The following is a 23,714-nucleotide window of genomic DNA, read 5'->3' as shown; positions in this document are numbered from 1 at the left end:
AACACCAGTTCTTGGTTGACTTCAATGAATCGAGTCAAATCCAGTAAACAGGATAGAGGAATCTCAGCAAGTTAGGATATAAAGAAGTTATAGAATTGTATAGATTTCTGTAAATTGTCACAGAAACAGTACTGTGGAATGTCACTATACATACGGTAATCTGGTGACAAATTGATGTAATCACTACATAACATAATCTGTAGCTTTTATGCGGAATTGTCCGGCGCAGTATTTTGTTTACCTTATCTCTTTCTTCTTTTTTCTTCATGCAACAATGTTAGTCTGTCAGTTTTTATGTACAAATAGGATTCATATATTGAAATTCTGCATTTGCTTTACCATGAAGAAACAATGAATGAAATCAATTTAAATCAAATATTTATGAAAATCAAAGATCTCAAAGCCAAAGCAGGTTTAGTAATGTTGGTCAAATATATACTTTAGAAATCATTACCTTATACATATGTCTATCCTTTTTCACGCATAAACCTAAAATGAGGGGTAATGAATATACATGTAATGTCTTTTCATTTAAGCCACATAATACAGAGGCCCACTCTCACTTCTTGTAACACCCTCCTACAACAGAAAAATCAGAGAAGTAGATCAGTGAAAGTTTGAGAAAAAAAAAAATCAGACACACAAAAAAAGTAATGAATTGTAAGTTTTAAGAGTTGGACAACTTGGCAACTCTGTGTAATCTAGATGTTAAGCATCCCTCCATTCTGTTTTGTATGCAAAAATTGACAAATTTTAATATTCCCCAAAGAAAAATTCTCTTCAAATCTGTTCTTTGTATAAATTAAGGGCAATAAGATTTTGCTTGTTCCCCTCAGCAAGTAAGTTCTGCCTGTGCTGAAATATTTGACAAAACTGAAAATTAATGAAATTTTGTGTACAAAATATAAAATGGAGAGGTGATAAACATCTAGAGCATAGAAATTTGCCAATATGTCTTATCCTCTGAACTCTATACTTCATAATATTCTTCATGTGTCTGATTTTCCCCCCAGATTTTCACTGATTTCCTTTTCCATTTTTTTTTTAATATAAAGCTCTGAGAGATGTTTTAACTTCACTTTCTCATTTCTTCTCCATAATGGACACACATAAAAAGTACACACTCACTCCAATTCATAAGATATATAAATCATATATTTTTCTGTGGCATGACCAGTGACAAGCTTTCATTCAATGTAGCACTGCATAGTAAACCTTCACTTTACAAGTACAGCACACAACATATTTCCTCACTCTATCACCCACCCCCCCTGCTACACATAATGTACACACACACACACATGTCTGGATTTATAAATATTGAACAACAATTATTAAGTACAAAAAATACTTGTGAATCTCCTTGTTATTGTTTGTGATGATATGTCTTTCATGGGCATGAATCACTTACAACTAGAAAGCAATACAAATACATGTTTTGTGAAAACTAAAAAGTGAGTGTCTTTCACTGTCTCCCTGCAGTTTCTACATTAACTCTTTGAGTGCCGTGTTCTCATACCTGACTCAGCTGATGGCTTGCCATCTTCACATAGTTTGCTCAGGCTCACAATCTCAATCAAACTGATTGATAAATCACAATATGCTATTGTACAAATTAAAAGCATTCTAGCCATAGCTTATCATAAGATTTACATCACAGAAAATAGTGAAATTTTCTCTTCAACTTTGCTACCCTGCATTTCTGGCATAACCACTTTGATACAAAGTTACGTGGCTTTGAAAAATAGAAGAATGTTTTCCAACAATGCTCATGTGTAGTGGTCTCTGAATAATGTTGGACATAGGTGGTTCACACCATGGCACTCAGAGAGTTAATAGAGATGAGTAGATATAGACCACATGATAATCCTGGCATAAGGGAATCATTGATGCTATCAATCCTTTAGGAAGTGAACCTTGGATTTTCTATCTATTCTGTAAACAAATTTCACATACAATGAAGCTTTTTCTCAAGTTCTAGCGGATTCAAACTTTGAAAGGTCCTACACTCAAATCCTCACTAGAAACTGTTTCAATATGGTCATTCAAATCCATGCAGTTACAGGCAACTCAAACTGTGATGGCAAAGTCACACAGAAGTGTGCAAATATTCACAGCAAATGTATCTTTTTTTGTGTGTGACAAAGATTACAATCACATTAAATGAGTGCAGTACCAATACACATACCCACACAACGCATGTCAGAATAAGGTCACTGAAAAAATGACTGTTTAAGGGGCATTGTTAACTTCACTATTCCAAATCTTATTCCCTCCCTGCCATTTCTGTTTCACACCTGAATAACTTGAGCAATTAGTGCATCAATTTACTCAGCTATGCACAGATTACCTTGACAAATAGCCAAACAATACATGCATGGCCCGATTTAGCTGCAAATTCCGCACCACACAGGCATATAAAAATAGAATATACACTAATGCAATTGGTTTAGTTTTTGTTTTTTCTTTCAAAGAGTGAGAGAAAATATGTAAAACAAAACTTCACAGATAAATAATATACTCTCAATAGGCTCTGAGAGTTTGATATTAACAGGTGCAATATGAATATGAAAGGATGAAGACAGGTTTTCTAACACTACACTTTTCATAACAGTGCACTCCCGTTATAACGAACACGGTTATAAAGAAATTCCGGTTATAACGAAATAAAAATTCAGGCCGCAGCATTATCCACTCTATGTAATTTTATTGTTTATCTGTTCAGTTATCATGAAATTTCGATACAACGAGCAAAAACTGCCGGTCCCGAGGACTTCGTTATAACGGGAATCCACCGTATCATTTATCTCAGCATTCCACATACAATGGAGTCTGTCCTTGGTATGTTCACTTTGTTGCTAAACAAGAAGAGTGGAATAATACACTGTACCCTTGAATCTTCACAATTCACTGTCCTCACACACAAGTGCATCTGGGCCTGATCGTAAGAAGATGCCTATTTTAAGAGGAACAATGTACGCCTTGATCTCTGTAGCATGGTAACATGCAATGAATATTGCAAGAAAAGCGGAGAGGATTGCATACAAATTGTGCACAGGCTTCAAAATGACTCCACAGAATGAAAACGAGAGATCAGTTTTGACCATTTTACATACTTCAGACATCTTGCATGTGTGACCTTGATAGCTCTTTCTGGCTCTGTGATCGTTATCATCATTGATATCATCATGTTGGGATTTTAGTCATTAGAAGTTAAATCATTTACATTACATTGTGTGAGACAGGTGTCTTTGATAAAGAAGAAGGGATTCCTGCACATGTAGAATACAGTCTCACAACTGACTACACTGACATATACAGCATACCACACTGAACTATGTGCTCAAACCTCCCAGTCATTCCTTCAGGAGAATAAGAGGAATTTCAAACTGTAGGACAGAAGTCGTTTGAAATCACGTTTTTGACACTCATTACCAAACTTTTACCAGACATTAAAATGACTCTTCTTGCTGACCATTTACCTCAAATGACATTCCATGCATCAGTTGCCAATCAATCATACAACTCCTGGTACACTTAACTATAAGAGTACCAGTACATACTTTACTGCACTAACCAAAGCAGTGGAGAATGAAGGGTGAAGTTAAGCTACACCTCCTTGATTGTGCATTGGAGGTTAAATCGTTCAGACTACAATAGCTCTCATCTAGATTTGAGGAAAAACTTATTGGAAAAGACCTTAGGACAACAGTTGGCCAAAAATAATTTGAGAAATGTATTACAGAGAATTGCTATCTAAGTTTGGTTTCAGACTTGCAAACTTGCAAATATCTAACCAATCTGAAGGGACTCTCAGAGGGTTAGAGACCAGTCACTGATCACCTGCCAGTTTCAGCAAGACACCAGTTCTATACCAGAAGATGAAGACTGGACAGAATGTAAGCTGCACACATGCCTGGCTATGGATCTTATATAACCCTATGTTTGAGATCCATGTCATATCCTTCCACATAGTAGCTCAACAAAATATTCATCAAGTTTTTGTGTCTTCATAGTTATTATGAATCATTGAACATATTTTCAACAACAGTCCAAAAAAGTGACAGCCGAACAGTAACGGTATATTGTACAAGACTGAAAGGTGTACATAAAATGCCAATATGTAAGCAGTATTTTTTTCTTTCAAAGAGTATGATTCATAAGGTCAATGTTAAAAACTGATACTTCTGTGAGCCCTGGAAACTAAAAAGATGACAACCCACATTCAAAACATGACCTTTTCTATTGTATTTGACACATGGTTTCATTCTATGAATCTGCAAGAAATATTGAATTGATATAAAATTTTGATATCATTCTACCTATCCCATCACCTGATTGACAATGTAAAGAGTTGATTTCATAACTTCCCTGCACAGTTCTTTACTGCACTACAGAAGGGCAGACTTCACCACTGAGATGGATTGTCAGTTTCAATGCAGCATACAATATCTATTTGAGATGAGCTTATTACACAAAGTATGGGACGGATATAATGTTTGGAAGTTTCAAGATTGGAATGAATGGGATACATTAATACAAACAAATCCCTTCTGCCACATGCAAGTGTCATTAATGTGTTTGTCAAGAAGATTGGTTCTCTACCACCCCTTGAGGTATTATTAACCCTACAATCTTACACAAAAAGAACTGGCATGCGTAGAGTGGTTTTTACAGGGAGTGGAACAATTTCAAATATTTTCCTCCCACACCTCATTTTCTGATAAAAATATAGTTGATGTCGAAAGCTGCTACTGTCTCAAACAGGTCAATGGCTTGACTCCATGGCTTCCTTCTCTTCTTTTGGTAGCCTGTTATAAGATCTTTACATACCACAGCAGCACACTAGATGATCTAAGCTTCTGCTTCGGTTGATCACCTCTAAACTGCTGCATCCCTCGCGACTACCTTTCACCTCTTGTAGAGTTGCAGGGCAGTCTCTGATTTGGCTGACCTAGTGTTCAGTGTTTTCTGGCTGCGATGGCCATCTCCTCCAACCAGGGTGTGACTCTCTGTCGTCCGTTTCAAACTTGGTAGAGACCTTGGTTTCCTGTTTGACTGCTTCAGCCAGTTATTCTCCTCCTTCAGATTGTTCATCTCTCGTTTCATCTGCACAAACTCCCTGAAGCCAAGCTTCTCTGGTGTGGCAGGTCTGGTCCTCTCCACCTGCTCCTTGGCTGCCAGTGCTTCCCTCAGGGCATCGCACTCATCCTGCATCTGCTGAAGGAGGATCAGTAACTTGTCCTTTGTGGATGCCTCCTTCTTCACCTCTTCGTGCTTCTCCTGCAGGTCTCTCTTCAGATCGCTCACCACCTCCTCCATCTCCATCACCTGTCTCTGGTAGTCACCCAGCTCCTTACCCGCTGCCTCCAGCTGCTCCCTGAGCCTGGACTTGGCCGAGTTCCTGTCCTTGTTGCCTTGACTCATATGGTAGAGCTCATCCTCTAGCCTCCTAACCCTGAGATCCAACTCCTTGGCACTCTGCTTGGATTCTTGAAGTTCTAGAGACAGTGTATCCTTCTCCCTCTCCATGTCCTCCAGCTGCTCCTGGTGTCCAGCAGACATGGCTCTCTCCTGCTCCTCCATATGCTGGACTTGAAGGTCAAGTTGTTTGTTGGTCTCCTTCAACTCTAGCATCTCTTGGATAGTCAGATCAAGACGCTGGTTGACCACCTGCAGATTAAACATGAAGACAACACGTATCAAAGTATTTTATAACACTAAAGCATGTAATTCGGATTGATTGATGCATACACAATGGCTTTAATAAATAGCCGACAGTCCAGGGATACTGAAGAAGATGCACACAACCGGCAATTTTGCAGAGCAAAACATGGATTACTGTGTATGGAAACAGAGTTCACGGCATCAGCAATGGGGATGAGTCAGATAAACTCATATTCACCTTTGCCCAGCAAAGTTCTTCCCTTTATTTTATAGAATTCTTAATGATCAATGATCAACAAGAATTCATAATTTATAGGAAGATTCTTGGGCTAATGATATGATGTATGATGTTCATTTTTTTCTTTCAAATAAATCATGAATGCCATTTCCACTGTATTGATCTGCCTGTCTTTGTCATCATTCAAACAAATATTTCCTTCTAGATACTGGATGAATTATCCTTCCTGACTAGCGATGATGCACTGGCTTTCAAATAATCTTGCAACTTTTAAACCAGGTCTCATGACAAAAGTCGCATAAAGTACCGAGGAGCCGTCGCACAATCAAGATATCGATTAGTAACTGTCAGTTGAGAAAGGGGAGAAAAGGTAGCCCGGAGTATTGGCCATACTCACATCCACCTTGAGGTCATGCTTCTTGAGCGTCTCGAGCTGTTCCATCAGCGCTGCATTCTGCTTTTCATGTTGGGCTAGGAGTTGCTGCAGCTGTGAGGGGATTACAACACAAAAGACACTTCAGTGTGACTGGAAATATCGCTGAACTCTGCCTAAGCATAGCAGCAACGGTTATCACAGTCACAGCGGTCGAGAGTCCTTTTTATCTTGGCAGGCAAGCAAACATTAGTGTGTCTAACCCTCGGCTGACATGATCTTTGCTATCTCATCAGGACAGAAGAGAGATTCTTCACAGCTCTTCTTGCTACACTGCTGTTTTGGCTCTGCATGCTTACACCTCAACACATCAAGAAATATGAAGCTCAGACAAATCAAGCAAATTTGTAAAAAAAACAACAACAAAAACTCTCAAAGTTGTATCACCATTATATTTTCCATGATCTCAGTTTTGATCACACCTATCGTTACACTCATTCAATATTTTTCATTTTCTGAATAACAATAAATCTTCACTTACTTAGCACTATAGGCATCTATACAGCTGAGAATGTGCCTCCCTGGTAATGAGCCAGCATGCAGGAGGACAGTATTACCATCAGACAATATTTCAAGCTAGCGGTCTTGAAATCCATCGCTCCCCTGATGAACATTACCTCCTTCCATCAGCCATCTATCACCAGAAGTTAATTGCCCTTGCCCACAGATCTTGGTAACATTCTTTGCGCATGAATACATTGCATCCTATCTCCCTCCCCCCCCCCCCCCCCACAAAAAGGGGAGAAAAAAAGACAATTACAAAATATACTGGACATTGTACAACATGCATCGCCCGGAATTTCTGCTGCAAGCAACAATGTTGGATGGAGGGGATGTGAGACTTTACTCAACATGTACACACATGTATACTCATATACATTACACAAAAAAAACCTACATATCGTCGCTGGGGTGACAAAACCTCGTATCTCAAAATTGTCAAATGTTCAGTAGAGCGAAAAAACATGGCGGCCAAAGCACTATAGTGAATGGGAAACCCTTCTCTTTGACATGTCATGGTGGCTTCATTTTTGGAGTGAGACAGTTAGGATTTGGCCAAGACATCACTTGACCCATTATTTGACCATTAAGCTAAAAATGTTTTTTTTTTGACATTTTTGAGATACGAGGTCTTGTCACCCCAGCGACGATATGTACTGTATGCACACAGACAGACACATTCAAAACACACACACACACACACACACACAAGAAAATACACACATTTTCTACCTATCTGTCTCCCCCTCCCCCCCCCCCCCCCTTGACCACCCTCCCTCTCTCTCTTGGTTTACAAAAGTTCCTCTTCATTTGATTATGTGAAGATGAAACATTCTGACCAGCTAAAGTGCAATCTTTTTGATGATTTTAGCAACTTCATGGTGTGTCATACCATATAATACATCTTAACAGAGTACATTACATATTTCAGTTACCCTTTTTAAGCCCTATTTTCTTTCTCTCTTCAACTAACAATATAAGCTATATCAATAAGTGTGTTATATCATGGTGCTTTGTGACATATGACCAGACATCCACTCGCTGTCAACAAATTTTAGACTTTTAAAATTAAGATCAATTCTGCATTTTTTGCATCATTCTGTGTTACTCTCTCATTTACAATAAGTTATAATAATATTGTAAACAACAATAAAAAAGACAAATTATTTGTTATGTGGTATCAAATCATTACACTGTGTTTTCCTATATCTTATGATATTTGACAGCAAAAGATATCCTTTGAAATTATATGTGCACATATCATTAAAAGAATCTCTTTAACTCTTAGTTTTATAACTGAAATACCAGTTGCTATACTATTGTTCACTAAAAAGTAAAATATCTTTTACCGACTAGGTTTGTACCCAAAGTTTGAATAATGTAATGTTGTAGTTTTATCAGTAATTGTAGTGACATTAATATAATTTATTTTGCTTCACTAAACATGGTCTCTTTGGGAAAAGCTGCTTGCATTTTTATTGTTACATAAAGACTTGATCTGGAGGAAGAGAGGTGTGCTGTAACACCATGTGTATGTAATCCTTGAAAGGACTTTTTTTCAAGGAATGTGTACACATGGTGTTACTACAAACCACTCTTTCATGTTCACATCACTGTGCAAACTTTCAAACAACACATAAGACTTGATCCTGAACAGGATGAAAGCCAAGAGCAGCAGTTCAGCTCAAGAATCACAAAACCAACCATATCAGCTCAAAATCACGAAACTATCCAGTTCAGCTCAAAAATCATGAAACCAACCAGTTCTAATGTCCCCTATTCCCTCCTTAGTCTGTTCTGTCTTTCATGCACATGAACATTTGAACATAATGTGCAATACCCATAGAAAAGTCTCAAATTTATCATACGATCTCTATAATCATCTGCAAGCTGTGAAACCTTCTATTAATTCAACCAGGCAGGTCGTCTTACGTGTTTCTCTGAAGTCAGTTCCTTACTGATTAAAAGTAAATCATTGTAGCAGAAACTGAAACTGCACAAAAATTGCAGGTAATGTAAAAATTGCATTTAGAGAAAGAAAGACAGAGAGAGAGAGAGAGAGAGAGATAAAGAGGAAAAGTGTGGGGGCAAGAAGGCAGAGCCAGATCCTACAAAATAATTCCCAATCTTCATACCTGGAAATGAAGATTCAAAAGTATTTTTAAGTGAGTACTAAAGTAGGGTAAGGGAAAGTGTTTCCCCCAATTAGTGTCAAACTTGTCTTTTGAGTGCCTGGGCTTTTGAATGTTGGATTTGAACCCATATCACCTGTCTCAAAACTTATTGGACATACTTTACAATTGCAAAATTTGAAGCGGAAAGCGTGCAGATGTTAGGAGAAGTTTCAAAAGTAGACAAACTAGACTTGGTTATCATGAACAAGATCATATCAGTTGATGGATCAGGAAGAGGCAAGCAGAATACGAGTGAAAGATGAACAACACTGGAACTGAGCGGTGGTTTTGGTTTTCAGGCCATTCTTTTTGTTTTACAAAACAGCACCTGATTGCAATAAGGAAAACAATAAAAAGGGAGGAAAAAGTCTAAACTTTGACAGCTACCCACATCTAATGACGACAGGAAAACTTAAAAGTAGTTCATTTTATAAAACCTCACATTTCATGTCTTCTTGCTGGGATTCCTTTCAAATTCTCTTATCTGTTTTGCAAGGGTTTGTGCAAATCAGAGCCAGATGCACATTTATGCCTCATCAACTTAGCTTGTGATGCCCTGACATTAAACCACACTTGTCAAAGCCACGGGCAGTGGCAACTTGGGATAGGAAACCAAGAGTGCTCATTACGCTGGCTTCTGGTAGTATAATTCAAACAAGAGGTTGATTCCTGAGAATGGCTCAGAATCAAGAGGTGAAAAAAAATTGCAAGTTTTATAATTCAAGAGACACTAACTGTAGTATAAGATGGGGAAGATCATTTCATCAATGTAAAAAGTGACTCATTTCTTGATCCTTCTCCATTTGGGCACACAAACCATGTTTGCATTGCCTGTAGCATGAATGTACTAAATTGTCAAAAACTTTGCAATCTTTTCAACAAACATAGAAGTAAGGTCATGTAAATATCAGGAGGAGATAATGAAATATGTACAGAAAACTCATCATTGAAAAAAATCATAAGTCACATTCCACTAAAATTGGCAAAGTATGAAAAATTAATCATGTGAAAGTTTACAGTAGTATGATACAGGTCTTATCATGTATCTGTCATTCAGTCATACACACAGATGATTTGTCTATACAACAACACATTGATTGATGGGTAATGGTAGGCTGTAGTTTATGTGTAAACATTATTGTACAGGACAAACAGGCCTAAACATGGAGTATTAGACTCTCATATTGTATGTGAGACATCATGTCATTATTGTACACAGTACAAAATTCCTAATCCTAGGCTATTTCTCATATCACATCAGAAACAGATAATATACACAATAGGTTTCCTTGAGTAAGACTTCTGAGTCAATTTATCTTCATGTTTAATTTGTTTGCTATATCATATTCTACTTTAAAATCTTACTACTGTTGAAATGTTTCCCTTCTAGATTGCGCTACATGTTTGTTTGTATTCCCTTAATGGATACATTTAAGTCATCTAACAAGACACTAAGGTATAAAAGATGTAGACAGCTTCAGTCAGACAGCATAGACGAAAAAAAAAGATGGTGGCAACGTTTCAGATCTCTAAAAAACATGGACATTGTTTGACTCCAATGCTGCATTTATTTTGTCTCCAAAGCTTAAATCATCTCATTGCCAGCGAGGGGGACTGAATGTGTGCATTCACTGAATACAATGTCCTGATCTTTGCCACACAGCATATATCTGAATCACATTCCTCCTTTTTTTTTTTTCTGTCTTTCTTTCACCGCAGTACAGCAATTTACCGCACTCTAATCAACAGTTATAATAAATCACGGGCAAAATTGTCTGCTCCCTGGAATAATAAGCCAGGCGTCCTATTCATTCCCCCAACCCAAATCGAGGCCCTTTTGTCTAAGTTTTTGCAGATTCACCAAGTTGTTTTTCCCTCAGATGAAACAAGCTTAGGCAGTGTCCGAATCAGCATTGTTCTCTTTTTCCCACCACAATTAAGATTCATCCAAAGGAATGTCCCTGTTAATGCTCATTAAAAAGAAAGGAGCCAGGAGGAAGAATTAAATCTACTTTGCAATTTCTACTCCATAAAAAAAAAAAAAAGTTTGCCGCCTCTTTTCTGTAGTTTCAAGGACTGGATTGGAGTGAAGGGCCTCTGATGAAAGCGGCTCCTCAAACAATGAGTGAGATTACTGGAACCATAAAACATTGTCCACAGGGGCTTAGACCAGATTATTGGAGAGAGAAAACAAGACATGTATGAGGGATGTGAGAATCAGAGGGGCGGATCCTACCACGGCTAGCTCTGTCTACTTGGTCAGTAGGGCGGGGAGACCTGGAGGCTACAAACTTTTGAGGTCCCAGCGGGCATTAATGTGAATGCAATAATGTTCATTTCTCTTTTTCTATAAATATGCTAATAGATTGAGCCTATTTTCTGGAAGTTACCAAATGTCTTCCAAAGTGTTTTCAAATCACATTCCAAGGTTACAAAGTAAACATGTCATGCATGAAGTATAAATTGAAATTACTGCCCAAACCCTCTGGGGGATGGGGCTGGAGACAGTGAGTGGGTGGAATTAGACATTACCTTGATACCATATCCTTTGTTAAGCCTTCCATTGTTAAAAGGAGATTTTTTTCCTCCCTCCCTTGTTTTTAAGACTGCCAACTTTGCTCTCTATACATCTTGCCATATGATGAAACATCTCCAAACACTTCAATTACATTATGACTGTTTCCGGAAAGTAATAAAAATACTTGTTGCATGCTGTAATTACACGGTATACATGTAAACCCAGAAGGTATCTACATCATTCATCATGATTCAAATTTTGTGACAATGCAAAAAATGCGAATAAGCAAAATAGTCCTCTTCAAATAATATGCATTGATTTCAGAAGAGTAATTCAGGTAAGTATTTGCTAAACTGCTTAGTTTTCTATCATTTAATCGACAGCAAACAATCTTATTTACCCTTTAAAATCTGAGGTAATCAGACATGTATCATGTGCCAAGATCATACAAATTCCTTAGGATTTTTTGGCTCTCTTTCCTGCATCTCCACTGACTGTACTATAATTTGATACTTTGTACAAAAGTAATTAGACATTTTGGCACTGTTTCACATTTGTGTGACATTATGATCATTTTCTGTGGACTGGTGTGAAGTTGATTTTACACAGCACTAGAAAATAAATGTAGCACCACTGAAGAGATTACATTGTGCAGAATTATTTTCTTTCTTTCCCTCTCCTCCCCTATCTTCTCTTCTTCCACCTTCCTTGTTCTCAACACTGTTTGTATGTTTGTCTGTTTATCTGTCTGTCTGTCTACCCTTATCATCCTTCCCTTCAGCTCCACCCTTTCCTCATACCTAAAACATCCTCACATTTACACTGTATTGTCAGTTTGCTTCCAAATCAAGATTCTCAGCATATATATCTCAATGGCTATCAGGTTCTTTCCTTTGTGACACTCGACATAATCTCATTACTCAACATAATCTCAATATAACACAGAATAGCCATTGCACTTGTCGTTTTTTCTTTTTTGCATTTTTACATCTTTCCCTTTAAATCTTCCTGTCTTCCCACCCCACCCTGTCTCTCCCTGCAATCTGTGTGGTCTTATTGCAAGAGGTGAACCGGAGAGTGATGGAGAGGGGGGGCTTTGAGTCACCTGTTGCAGAAGGCAGTAATTGTAAATTACCCTCCACCTCGGGGTCAGTCTAATTAGACAGAGGTGCATTGTTTTCACCAACTCTCTGACCTCGTCAGGATTTCTGGTGAGAAAATAATGTTCTGCGACCTCACATTAATCCACAGCCTCTGGGGGAAAATTATTTGGGAGAATGGACTGCAGGAAGAAGAGAAGAATAAACATTTCTGCAGAAGTGGTTTAATTGCCGACAGTAGTTTAGCATCACTGCTTTAGAGAGGAGCAACGTATTGACATATTGTGGAGATACTTTCAGTGCCTTTATCTACTAACTTCTGGCCCAGAATAAAGGTTTCCAAACCACTTTCAGGGAGGTTTGGGCAGTTGTAAATGCAAAGCTGTTTTGAGAGTGGGGTTAGAAACACATTGCCTAATTAAAGTGTGATTGCAAACGCATTTGAGCAAAAAACGCATTTCTGTAGAGTTGATAAACATAAACTTGTTTTTACATGTTTATAACTCTTGAGTCTTACCTGCCCATGCCAACCACTGCCAACTACACATCTCTGCTCCTTGGGTCAAAATGCGCAATAGAGCTGCAGAGTGACACAGCCTCCCAATTGACTCATGACAGAGTTGATAAATGCAAAAACTCCAGAAATGCGCTCCGAAAGGCATTTGCAAATGCATTTTGATAGTGGGTATTGAAATACACTTCAAACATGGGAAAGTTGATAATGCAGCCTTTCTTTAACAAATCTTGGCTCTGTCACATTTGACTTTCCAGATCTATTTGTTATTGCCCTTGTATCAACTAATGTATACATGGGATGGATCTTTGCGCATGAATATCTAGGTAATACTGATTGATAAAAACTTACAGGGCTTGCTCACAGGCTCACAATTAATATGACTTGAAACATAAATAGCTTAGCAATACTTCTCACAAGAACATGACAAAACACACATACACACATCACTAAATACTCACATTTTTTTTTATTTTATTTATTTATTTTTTTATTTTTTGATCACTGGACTTCCAGTATTTCTGAAATTGATAAAAAAAGTCACTCCTATACATGACTACAGTGTAGCATGTTGAATAACAAGCTTCTTCCAGATCCAATTATATAAGTAGACTTGGCCCAAATTGATTTAAGATTTTTGAGGGTACTTTAAAATTTACTCACTGTTTCCTTCTCCTGCAGCCATTCTGTCTCAGCTTCCAGCTTAGCACTTATCAGTGCCATCATCTGTAAGAAGATAAAATTCAAGTTTTACAATTTTTGTTTGAACTTTTGTGATTAATTCTTACCATAAATTAGCATGGCAGTCATAAGATACAGTATATTGTAGAATGATTAAGCAGATGTACTTGTCATCATTTCTAGTTACTGGTAGTCTTAGTAATACTTTACTCTCTGGATAACCCTGATGTATCGCATATGAAGGTATTCTAAGTAGTTATACAGGCTGAACTTGTTACCTCAGCCATGGAATAATGTTTTTCCACTATATGTTTGTCTGCACGCAATGCCATATGAAAGGATACTTGAAACAAATTTAGATGAATTTCTTCGGAATAGGTCCACTGCCATAAAAGAATCAGGTGATTAGTTTTCTGTGGTAATCCAGATCATATTCAGATCCAGGATATTTGAAAGGACGCATGCACCACTATATGGCATTAGTGACCTTATGGCTTTAGCAGAGGATTGTGCTCTCTGAGTGCTTCTAGTTTATAGTGGAGATAATGAAGTTACAATAGTTTTCCTTTTTTTTTTCTTTTTGGACACGAGTCTTACTGTGGAGATCACAGGTAAACTGCTTGCATCAGGGCATATTATCAAAATTAGTTTGCTCAAACACAGTGCTTTGCCCAATGTACCATGAATACCACATGACACCATAAAATTCCTGCATAAAATATACTGTATGCATTTTAACATTCAAAACATGCATGTATTATATTTACTGCTATTAAAAACATGAACTCAAACTTAAGATAAGCAATTCAAATCACAATGTATCAAATATTAATGGCCTGCTCACAGGAACATAAAAATGAATCAGCAAGAACCTGTGCTTAATCATGAAAAAAAAAAACCCCCAACCAACCAAACAAACAAATAACCCTCATGCAAATTTCCACAGCTCACACTCCTACACAAACACTTGGATGTCACTTTCTCACTCTGGACTACAGATGGCAGCAGTCAACATCTGTGTCCAGACTCTCTTCATTACACTGGTAAGTTTCTCACTGCAATAAGGACTATAATGCTATGTGCAGAGTACACAAGTAGCCTGGGGAAAATCAGAGACTTTCTAGGACAGCAACACAGTGACATGTCAAGGGTGCAGGTTTTCCTTGCAAATCACAATGGGTATTCTGCAATAGTTCGTTATTGTAAGCTTTTGATGATATCTAATTCTGGGGATACATTTATCATAACAGCTAACAAATATTTTTGAACATTCAATGTAAATCTATATAAATATTTTGGATAGATTTGTTATATAGAGGCCTATGCATATGTTTACCAAGGGATCCACGTCTAAAAGCTGTGCTTTTTAGTAGATCACTCTTAGTGATTGCTTTATTTAGTTCTTTATGACATTATGTATTGTTTGTTTTATACATCCATATGCATACATTCATTACTATTCTTTATTGTCTATCCTTTACTTTTTGCTTGTATACTTTGTACTATGTATCACCATTTGTTCGATGGAAATAAAGAAATTGAATTGAATTTATATAAATCCACTGATACGATGGAAGGGTGGTATATGAGTTCACATTACACCAGTGAAAAAAACTAGTATTATTTTCATCTTTTACATGGGCTAGAAGAGGTGGGATAAGAGATTTTTCAAAAATGTTAGGTCTGGTGCGGTCAAACCTGTTTAAGTTTGGCAATAAAGACTGTAGGTTTCTAAATACTACTATATAAAATTCACTCCAGAGCATATTACATGCTCATGAACTTGTCCATAACAACTACTACATACCTATAAAGACCCCCTTTTCGGCCTGCTTTGTGTGGTCTCTATTATTTAACAAGTATCACTGTATCATAAGCTAACCACAACTCAGACTGTGAGAAGTGAGATGGCTGCTAAACAAACTTTTTAGCCTTTCATTCATTGTACATGATGCCTTTGACTAGTCCCTCAGGACAACCAGCCTGAAATCCTATTAATATTATACATACATGTTGCCTGCACGACACTGAAAGGGTTTAACCACACAATGATTCTGTACTGCAACAGCAAACATCAAATGGTTATTCCTTAATAAGAAAGCTTCGCATCATGAAATAAACTCACAAGACAGATTGATAAATGGTTTTCTGCAAAAAATATGTCACGTAGTGAAGAAGCTTTGAAAAAACAGACTTGACATGTTATTCATGCTAGATTTGTACTGTAATATATCACATCCATGTACAAGTATTAGGTAGGGTTTAATCAATTCCGAACAAGTACTGTACAAATTATTTGCAAAACATGAAAACAAAGTTGTTCTTCAGTTACTCTGGTAGATTGTAATAAATTCTAGAGAAGAGAGAAAGGGAAGAGTTGAAGAGGCATTTCTCAAGCTGTAATTCTATCAGCCCTTCAAATGTTTGGGACTAGGGAAGGAGTTTGAGAGTGATCACTGTCTCACAGCCTCTTGCCGGTCAGATCTTAAGCAATCCCCTCACAGCTTGGCTCCCATGCATACTTACACTCATCAGAGAGGGAGCCAGATATGAAAGGCCCTTGTGATCTCCAAATCAATAATTACTGGGAACCATGAATATGAATGGACGCTGCTCTCATCGATGAAATTCTGGCATTAAGTTGTGCAAATCATGCATGTGGACTGGTAACATAATACAGCCACTTGAGGGAGAGCTAAAACGTGTGCATAAGCCATGAAACTGTAAAAAGGTTAAAAACTGACTGTGACTCCACTCATTCCCCTTTCTCTTATATTTTTCTGCTTCTTCTTCTCCTTCTTTCCTCCTTTAGTACTCTACCTAGCTCATAAAATTCTCTCCATGGCTTTTCTAGGAGAGGTGTAGAGGGGTAGAGAGTAAGGATAATTATGCAGCGCAGTTAATTGACTCACAAATGATGTTGGTGCTAGAGTAAACACTCCATGATCGACCATTTGGCGCTAAGAGGAAGCGGGACGTGACCTGAGAGATTGATGAATAGGGGACAGGGGGATATTGCACAGAGAGTGGAATTATGTAATTGTGCCTGTAGATTTGACAGATATCATAGGAACGATGCTATGTGGGGTGTTAAGGATAATGTCAAACTGGCTTACATCACAAGCTTTCTCTACTACTGTGATATAAATGAACCTAGCATATCCGGTTATTTGGGAATCAAAGATAGCCCCATCCCCCCCCCCCCCCCCCAAAAAAAAAAAAAAGAAAAAAAAAAAGAAATGAAAATCCTAAAATGAAAACAAAAACAGGAGAAAACCAATCTAGATTTCAAGCATAACATTTTTCTTTCTCTCAGAAATGATTTTGTTCCCACATTATCTTGCTCATTGTAATACTGCCACTTTCTTTTCAGAAGCATTTGTTAGTGATACCTCAAATATATCTTTGATCATAGATTGATAATTCCTCTGCTCAATCTTCTGACGTGAAGAAAGTGCCAAATTTGACAATGCATTTTTGAAGGAAGGAAGAAACCATTTGCTTTCAGGGCCTTTGCAAAGGCAAGGTAGGCCTACTATCATAAAATACTTTGCACTCAGTTCATGGTCTCCATGTAACATTTGAAAACAAATGTATTAAAAAATGACGACATACCTTAAATGATCACAAAACAAATCAAAACATATGTGAGCAAAATCATAATCAGTTTTTTGATCTGAAATTTGAGAGGTGAGAAAACTCCTGGCCCACTTGCCACCCACACAGATTTAATCTAATGAAAACTGAGAGTGTTATGACAAGGGTGTCAGTAGCTGCCTGCAACCTTACCTCGTCTTTATGCTTCCTGCTCAGTCTCTCATTGTGACTGTCAATCTTCTTCTGGCTCTCCTCCTGCAACTTCTTCTTGAAAGCCGTGGCATCCCTCGCGATGCGGTGGAACTCCTCGCAGTTTGAAAGCTGTTTCTGTGTAGAGTTGGCAGAACAATCATAGCATAGCGTCACACTGTCATTCTTACGATACCTCATCCTTTAGTTACAAGCTCTTTCCTCAATACAAGGTAGCAGATAGTGAAACCAGACAATCATTTTAAAAACGTTAAAAGCCATCAAATATTAACTGCTTCTGTTCAGTCCCTTATGCCAATTCTTGCTGAATAACACACAAAACCGACTCTTTTCTGCTGTATTCTTCCTTACACAAAAGTGCTTTTCTAGACTGAGAACAAATCAAAACACCGAGGAGTTTTTAAACCTAGTCCTGGATGTTTTCTGGTACGTCAATGTGTGTGTATCACTACCACTCCACTGAGATCACTCCTGGCTAGCTGCCACTAATGTCTCTATGGACAAATATCATCCATCTTTTTGGATCCCCATTTGTTCCAATGTGGAGAGGGTTATTGCAGGTTTCACATCAAGCCAAATGAGAAAATCATAATTTCTACCTTGAGCTTGAACCCAGAACCTTATAGAAATATGTGACTGCCCGATGCAAAACCCACAAGAAGTAGGCCAAAATAAATTTTCAGTTTTCCACATACACTGTAGTTTGAAACAATAATCTCTAAGCTTTCAAATGATACATAACTTGCTCAGATTGGAAGAACCTCACCCTTTCAAAAAGTGGTTGAAATAAAAAGAGTTAGGGGTGCAGTTTCACAGAAAAGGGAGAAAAGAGGTTTCAAAGAGTAGGGTCACTCAGGCATGCTGTGTAGAAGCATTACAATGTATTGAAAATCACATTGAAAGCAGCACCTTTCCAAAAATATGATCCAGAAAACGGTTTAATATCTCAATTAGGGTTTTGATTTGAGCTGCCAAATTTTGACAGAAGGAAGAGAAAAGATCACTCTCCCAAGTAAGACAAACTTTTAAAAAATTGGGTCGGTCAACACAAATGAGAATCCCAAGATGCAACTTTTTGAGGGATTTGAGCTGGGTGGTCACATACGTTTAAAGGCTACAGCACTCCTAACCTTTACTAAAGCTTCAGAAACTGCACCCACAACACATGTGACCTAAAAACAAAACAAAACAAAACAAAACAAAACTGTGGGGCCAGAAGTGCAACAAAAGGAACAACCGTGTGGCTTTATAGACAAAATCAGACAAAAATGATTGAAAATATGCCCATTGTACATCTGAGGGTAATCATAAACAAACACTTATAAATGTCCTTTGGATATATTATTAAAAAAAAAACACACAACCCCCCCCCCAAAAAAAAAAACAAAACAAAACAACTAAGAATAAGGGGAAATATTAGCAGAGAAATTGATTAAAAACATTAGTGTTTACCACCTTTTTGTGTATATAAAAGACTCAAGGACAATTTGAAATAGGGACAGTCCCCAAGGACCCTACTTTCTCTTATAGATAATTCTTTGTGTTTAAAGGATGCGGCATAATGAAACATAAAAGCATGAAAGATTAAAGATCTTTTGACCCACTGAGAATGATTCTATTCTGGTCCCTAAATGATAGAAGTCTCCATTTCAAGGTTTTAGCAGCCACAATTCATTGTCTACTATAACAAAACCTTAAGCCTAGATGCCAAATACTTGTCGCTTTCCCAAAGTTTTATAAAGTTAGGTGAAAAAGACAGGAAAACATCTCTTTGTTTTCAAAGATACTCACAAGAATTTTGGATTTTTCTTGCTCATCCCGATGATATGGGCATACTGATTACTCTCATTACATTGTCTGATTATAAATGTGAAATTAGAACTTTATACACTCTTGCCTTATGACTAATATCAGAGGCGACTATAAGTTTTTTCAAAGTAAGGGGGCCGACTTTACGGGAAAAGGGATGTTAATTCATTTTCAGAATAGAGGGGGACATTTAGCTACCACTTGTCTCCCAACATTTGCTGACAAGCAAGCAAGCAAAAAAAAAAAAAAAAAAAAAAAAGAGGTCTTACAATTTTTGCTGCCACTTCCCTCCCAAAATTGGCTGGCAAGCAGAAAAGTGTGTGGGTGTGTGTGTGTGTGTGTGTGGGGGGGGGGGGGGGGTGGGCAAAAGTCAGACCATATATCTTCTGAACAAAAAAGTGAGGGGGTGGGGTAGACCCCCCACCCCATCACAGTATCCTTGGCTTGATCTGATCATGGACCTTCGTTGTAGGTCCATGATCTGATTTTTGCACATGAATTCAGCTTCAGACAAAAAAAAAAACAAAAAAACCTGTTTTCAAGATATTAAAGTACAAACACATACTGTAAACGCATTAATTTTCACAGATTTCATGCTTCTTATGAATTCTAAAATGTGCAAAAATATCTTCACAATATTCTGTACAAACTTTGAACCATTGAATTGTGCACTTCATCAGCTAAAAAAATACTAAGTACTAATCTGTATATATATATATATATATATATATATATATATATATATATATATATATGTGTGTGTGTGTGTGTGTGTGTGTGTGTGTGTGTGTGTGTACTCATTTGAGCATTTATATGTGTACATGCTGGCACTACATGCTTGAAAAAGCTTTCTGTGCAGGCCTTACATTTGAATGGATCGTTTGTGTATACCAGTATCAATTTTCAGCCATGGAAATATCAAATCAAATTCTTTGTTTTTTTAATTGGAGGAAAAAATATGAGTAAGCAATTGCTCAGCAGAATTTGAGAACTTTTTTTTTGGAGATTTTTGAGCTCTGCATGAAAATTTAACCACTCAGAAATGAAAATGTTTTGCAACCCATCACATGGTGGAGGTAGGATAAGATGAAAGAGAGAATAATCCAGTACATAATCTAGTTTGTTGTAGCCTTGACCAGTCTGATCAAGCTGCAGAAGAACTACTCCCTTTTTAACAGATGCACTTTTGCCATTCTTTGACAATCATATTTCCCATTAACCTGTTGAGGACGGGCTGATTGTGCTATAAAATGCATTTCCCATAGACACCTGCCTGAGAATACTCGGGTTCAGTTTTCAATGGATTAATAATCTAGATGATGAATACTCAATGCTACAAGAGCTTCAAGGTAGTCTTCAATTACTGGTGAAATACCCTCATTTGCCCACCAATGTGAAGACTTGTAAAACACAGAAAAAGGCTTAGAAAAATTAAGTCATAGTGCATGCAACCTACAGCGATTTTCTCTGGACTCTTGGATCCACAAACTCTACGATTCTTATTGCTCTTAGACGTATAGCAGAGCCCCACAAAGTTCTAGGTCTTTAAATGGTGTCTTGTCATGTTTTGAAATGTTAAATACAAATAATGCACAGGTGAGAGTGCGTTCGTGGATATGCAGTGCACTCAAGGATATTTACAATGGGGAAACATGTTGCACGACATTGTGAATACCCAAGAGTGGGCTGCATCTCCACCAACTTCACGACCATTAAACCTGTGCATTATTTGTTTATAGGGCCTAAAATGGGTCTTAAATTAACAGCATTTCTTATGTTCCTTAAAAACACCAATGCGCCTGCGCAAACACTCCTACTACACAAACTATTAGAAGTTGTTAATAGAAATTAGTGACTCAGAGTGTGCTACACACTTGTAACGACCGAGTGCGCACTGCTAAAGTATGCATTGTGATGTACTGAGCGTGCACATGCTTTTAGGTAATGTGCCATAGGAAATAACACACCGTGCTGTTACGCTTTTTCGTTGCATACTTTTTGCACTCCTGTGCATGTTAGTGAGATAACAAAGAGTGCTCATGTGACCCATTTCAGTGCTTCTGATTGACTACATTCTTGAACCCATTTTACAAAGATTCTCAGTGCATGTAATATTTGTAATGTTTGTGTAGTGGGTCAGTAAGGCAGTGATTTGGTTCAGTCAGCAGTGTGTCTGTCTCTCAATCAAAATGACCTGGGTTCGGTTCCCGAGTCGAAATACGCAATGTTGTGTGTATTAAATCATACTGTCCCCTCTTAAAGGCTCTCTAGAGTAAGACGTCATATACTGCATAGTCTGCTTAATATTACTCATACTAAGTGCCTATATATTGTAAAAAGTGGAAATTTTTGCGGTGTTGAAATTTTCGCGCATTTCGAGCAACCAGAAACTAGTGCAAAAATAAAAGCACACTAGTAGTACCTGCTTGCCGTATGTTCCAGTATCGGTAGTTGTCTGGATTTCATGAAATCAAAAGCACGCAAAACTCATCTTACCTGGCCAAGTGCAAAAAATTAGTCACACAAAAATATCCACTTTTACAGTAGGTTAGGGGAACCCTTAACTGCGACCAGCCCAAACGAGAACAGATACTGTGTGAAGGAGCGCCGCGGGATTAGTTAGGGGTAGGAGCCTATGTCTACAAACCCACCAACACTAAACAGTGAAGAAATATTCTCGAAGGCAATGGCATGCCAACAAACTCTTAAACAGTAGAATAGTCTAGATCATCTAGATTGTCTATTCACTGGCTAGCTTGTGCTTGTTATGGCCTGTTGGTTGGGTGGGTCCTACAACAACAAAGGACGTTTCTAGTTTCTGGAATAGGAGGGCGACACTAGAGACAAGTCTACCGTCACCTACACTAGTTTTAGAACATGATGACAATGATGTTATTGTTACACACACAGTTTAATCCTAGTGGGGATACACATGGAATTTTCTCCTACTTTTGTACTCCTTTTGAACATGTTTATGTACCTCAAGCTCCTGGATGCGGGATTTCAATTCACCGTTCTCACGATGTAGATCCTGCAGTAAACCCAGTGTCTGAATGTGTCGGTTGGTCAATCTACTTTCTTGCTCTGAGAAATCTTCCACAGGCAATCTTTTCCTGTAACAGTTGTCAGACATAATGCTTGTTTCTCAGAATGCTGAATTCCCGAGATATCCATAAGATCCGAATAAGAAGGAGTCTGATATTGTACGGTATTTCAGTAGTGTGCGGTGGTGCCTTGGTATCTCAGCAGACGGTTGACAACAGTATGCACAGCCGCCAGTCCCCGGGGCCAAGCGGGCTAGCGCAGCTCCATATGATCCGCTGGGTGGGTAGAACGTTAACGACGATACACGCATTTTCGTTGGTAGGCAGTTAGATTACGGAAGCTCGCTGCTAAATGTGGGATCAATCGTGAGATTCGTCACCAAAAGATGGCGCTAAAGCATTCTGACTCCGGAGCCCGTGTGGTTGTGATATAGTCCAGGAGGCGCCAGCGGGGGTCAGCCTAGCTGAAAAGGTTACCAATTTTTATGTTTATAGCAATTTAGTACATATGGCCCTAAGTATGGAAATGCACGTCTGGCTGGTCATCGGTGGTGGGTGTGGCCAGGAGGGCCAAAAAAAGGACCCCTCAAAATTAGGCTAGCCTAGCTGGAAAAGTAACCCCATGAAAACAACTGGAACTTGTTCGTTACACTTACAGGATAAATGAATGACCACTGCCAGACGTTTTAAGTGGTGGGGGGTAGCCGCCAGACACTCTTAAAGGCCCAACTACTAGTCGAAGAGATTTTTCTCCTCTCCACCGGGGAAAAGCTTTGTTACTAGCACTGTTAGATACTGCAGCATTTTGATGATGCATGTGTATTGCTGAGAATAAATCATCTACTAAGGTAGACTCCCGCTTTAAGTCATTGACTTTTTTCTTTTGTATGTTCTCATATGAGGAAAACTAGTGTAATATGGTTGTTGAAGATTATCACAGATGATAGATGTTTTTTCCACCCACAAGTGCTGCTACATAACAACATAACAATGTTATCTTTATCTAACTTTTCATTTATCTATAACCCTCCCCCCCTTTATTTCACAAAATGTTCATATACTTAGTACATTAGGCCTCCACAAAGTATGCAGCTGTTCAAGACATAAACTTACTGTAAACACACACACACACACACACACACACACACACACACACACACACACACATAAAATCAACATCCTTAATCAAACTGGTACAGATATACATGTATTTATCCTTACTCTATAC

The 23,714-nt window shown here is 38.0% G+C and overlaps 1 protein-coding gene across 1 annotated transcript; it reads right to left on the bottom strand.

Moving 5' to 3' along the window:
- Positions 1-1,172: 1,172 nt before the first annotated feature.
- LOC140232869 (uncharacterized) lies at positions 1,173-22,669 on the bottom strand. The gene is made up of 5 exons (XM_072312982.1): positions 22,423-22,669; positions 17,616-17,750; positions 13,809-13,871; positions 6,303-6,392; positions 1,173-5,673 (listed from the first exon to the last, which is right to left on the bottom strand). Exons 1-5 carry the CDS (start codon positions 22,573-22,575, stop codon positions 4,912-4,914), a joined length of 1,203 nt encoding a protein of 400 aa, XP_072169083.1. The 5' UTR covers positions 22,576-22,669; the 3' UTR covers positions 1,173-4,911.
- Positions 22,670-23,714: the final 1,045 nt, after the last annotated feature.

Source organism: Diadema setosum, chromosome 9, assembly GCF_964275005.1.
Source record: "Diadema setosum chromosome 9, eeDiaSeto1, whole genome shotgun sequence".
NCBI lineage: Eukaryota > Metazoa > Echinodermata > Echinoidea > Diadematoida > Diadematidae > Diadema > Diadema setosum.
This window is presented reverse-complemented; position numbering and strand designations above follow the sequence as displayed.

Excerpts from the sequence above, each read along its gene's own strand:
- LOC140232869 (XM_072312982.1), bottom strand. The coding sequence starts at position 22,575 with ATGTCTGACAACTGTTACAGGAAAAGATTGCCTGTGGAAGATTTCTCA. Across the intron at positions 13,872-17,615 it reads GCAGGAAGCATAAAGACGAG|ATGATGGCACTGATAAGTGC; the intron begins GTAAGGTTGCAG and ends ATCTTCTTACAG. Across the intron at positions 5,674-6,302 it reads AGCATGACCTCAAGGTGGAT|GTGGTCAACCAGCGTCTTGA; the intron begins GTGAGTATGGCC and ends TTTAATCTGCAG.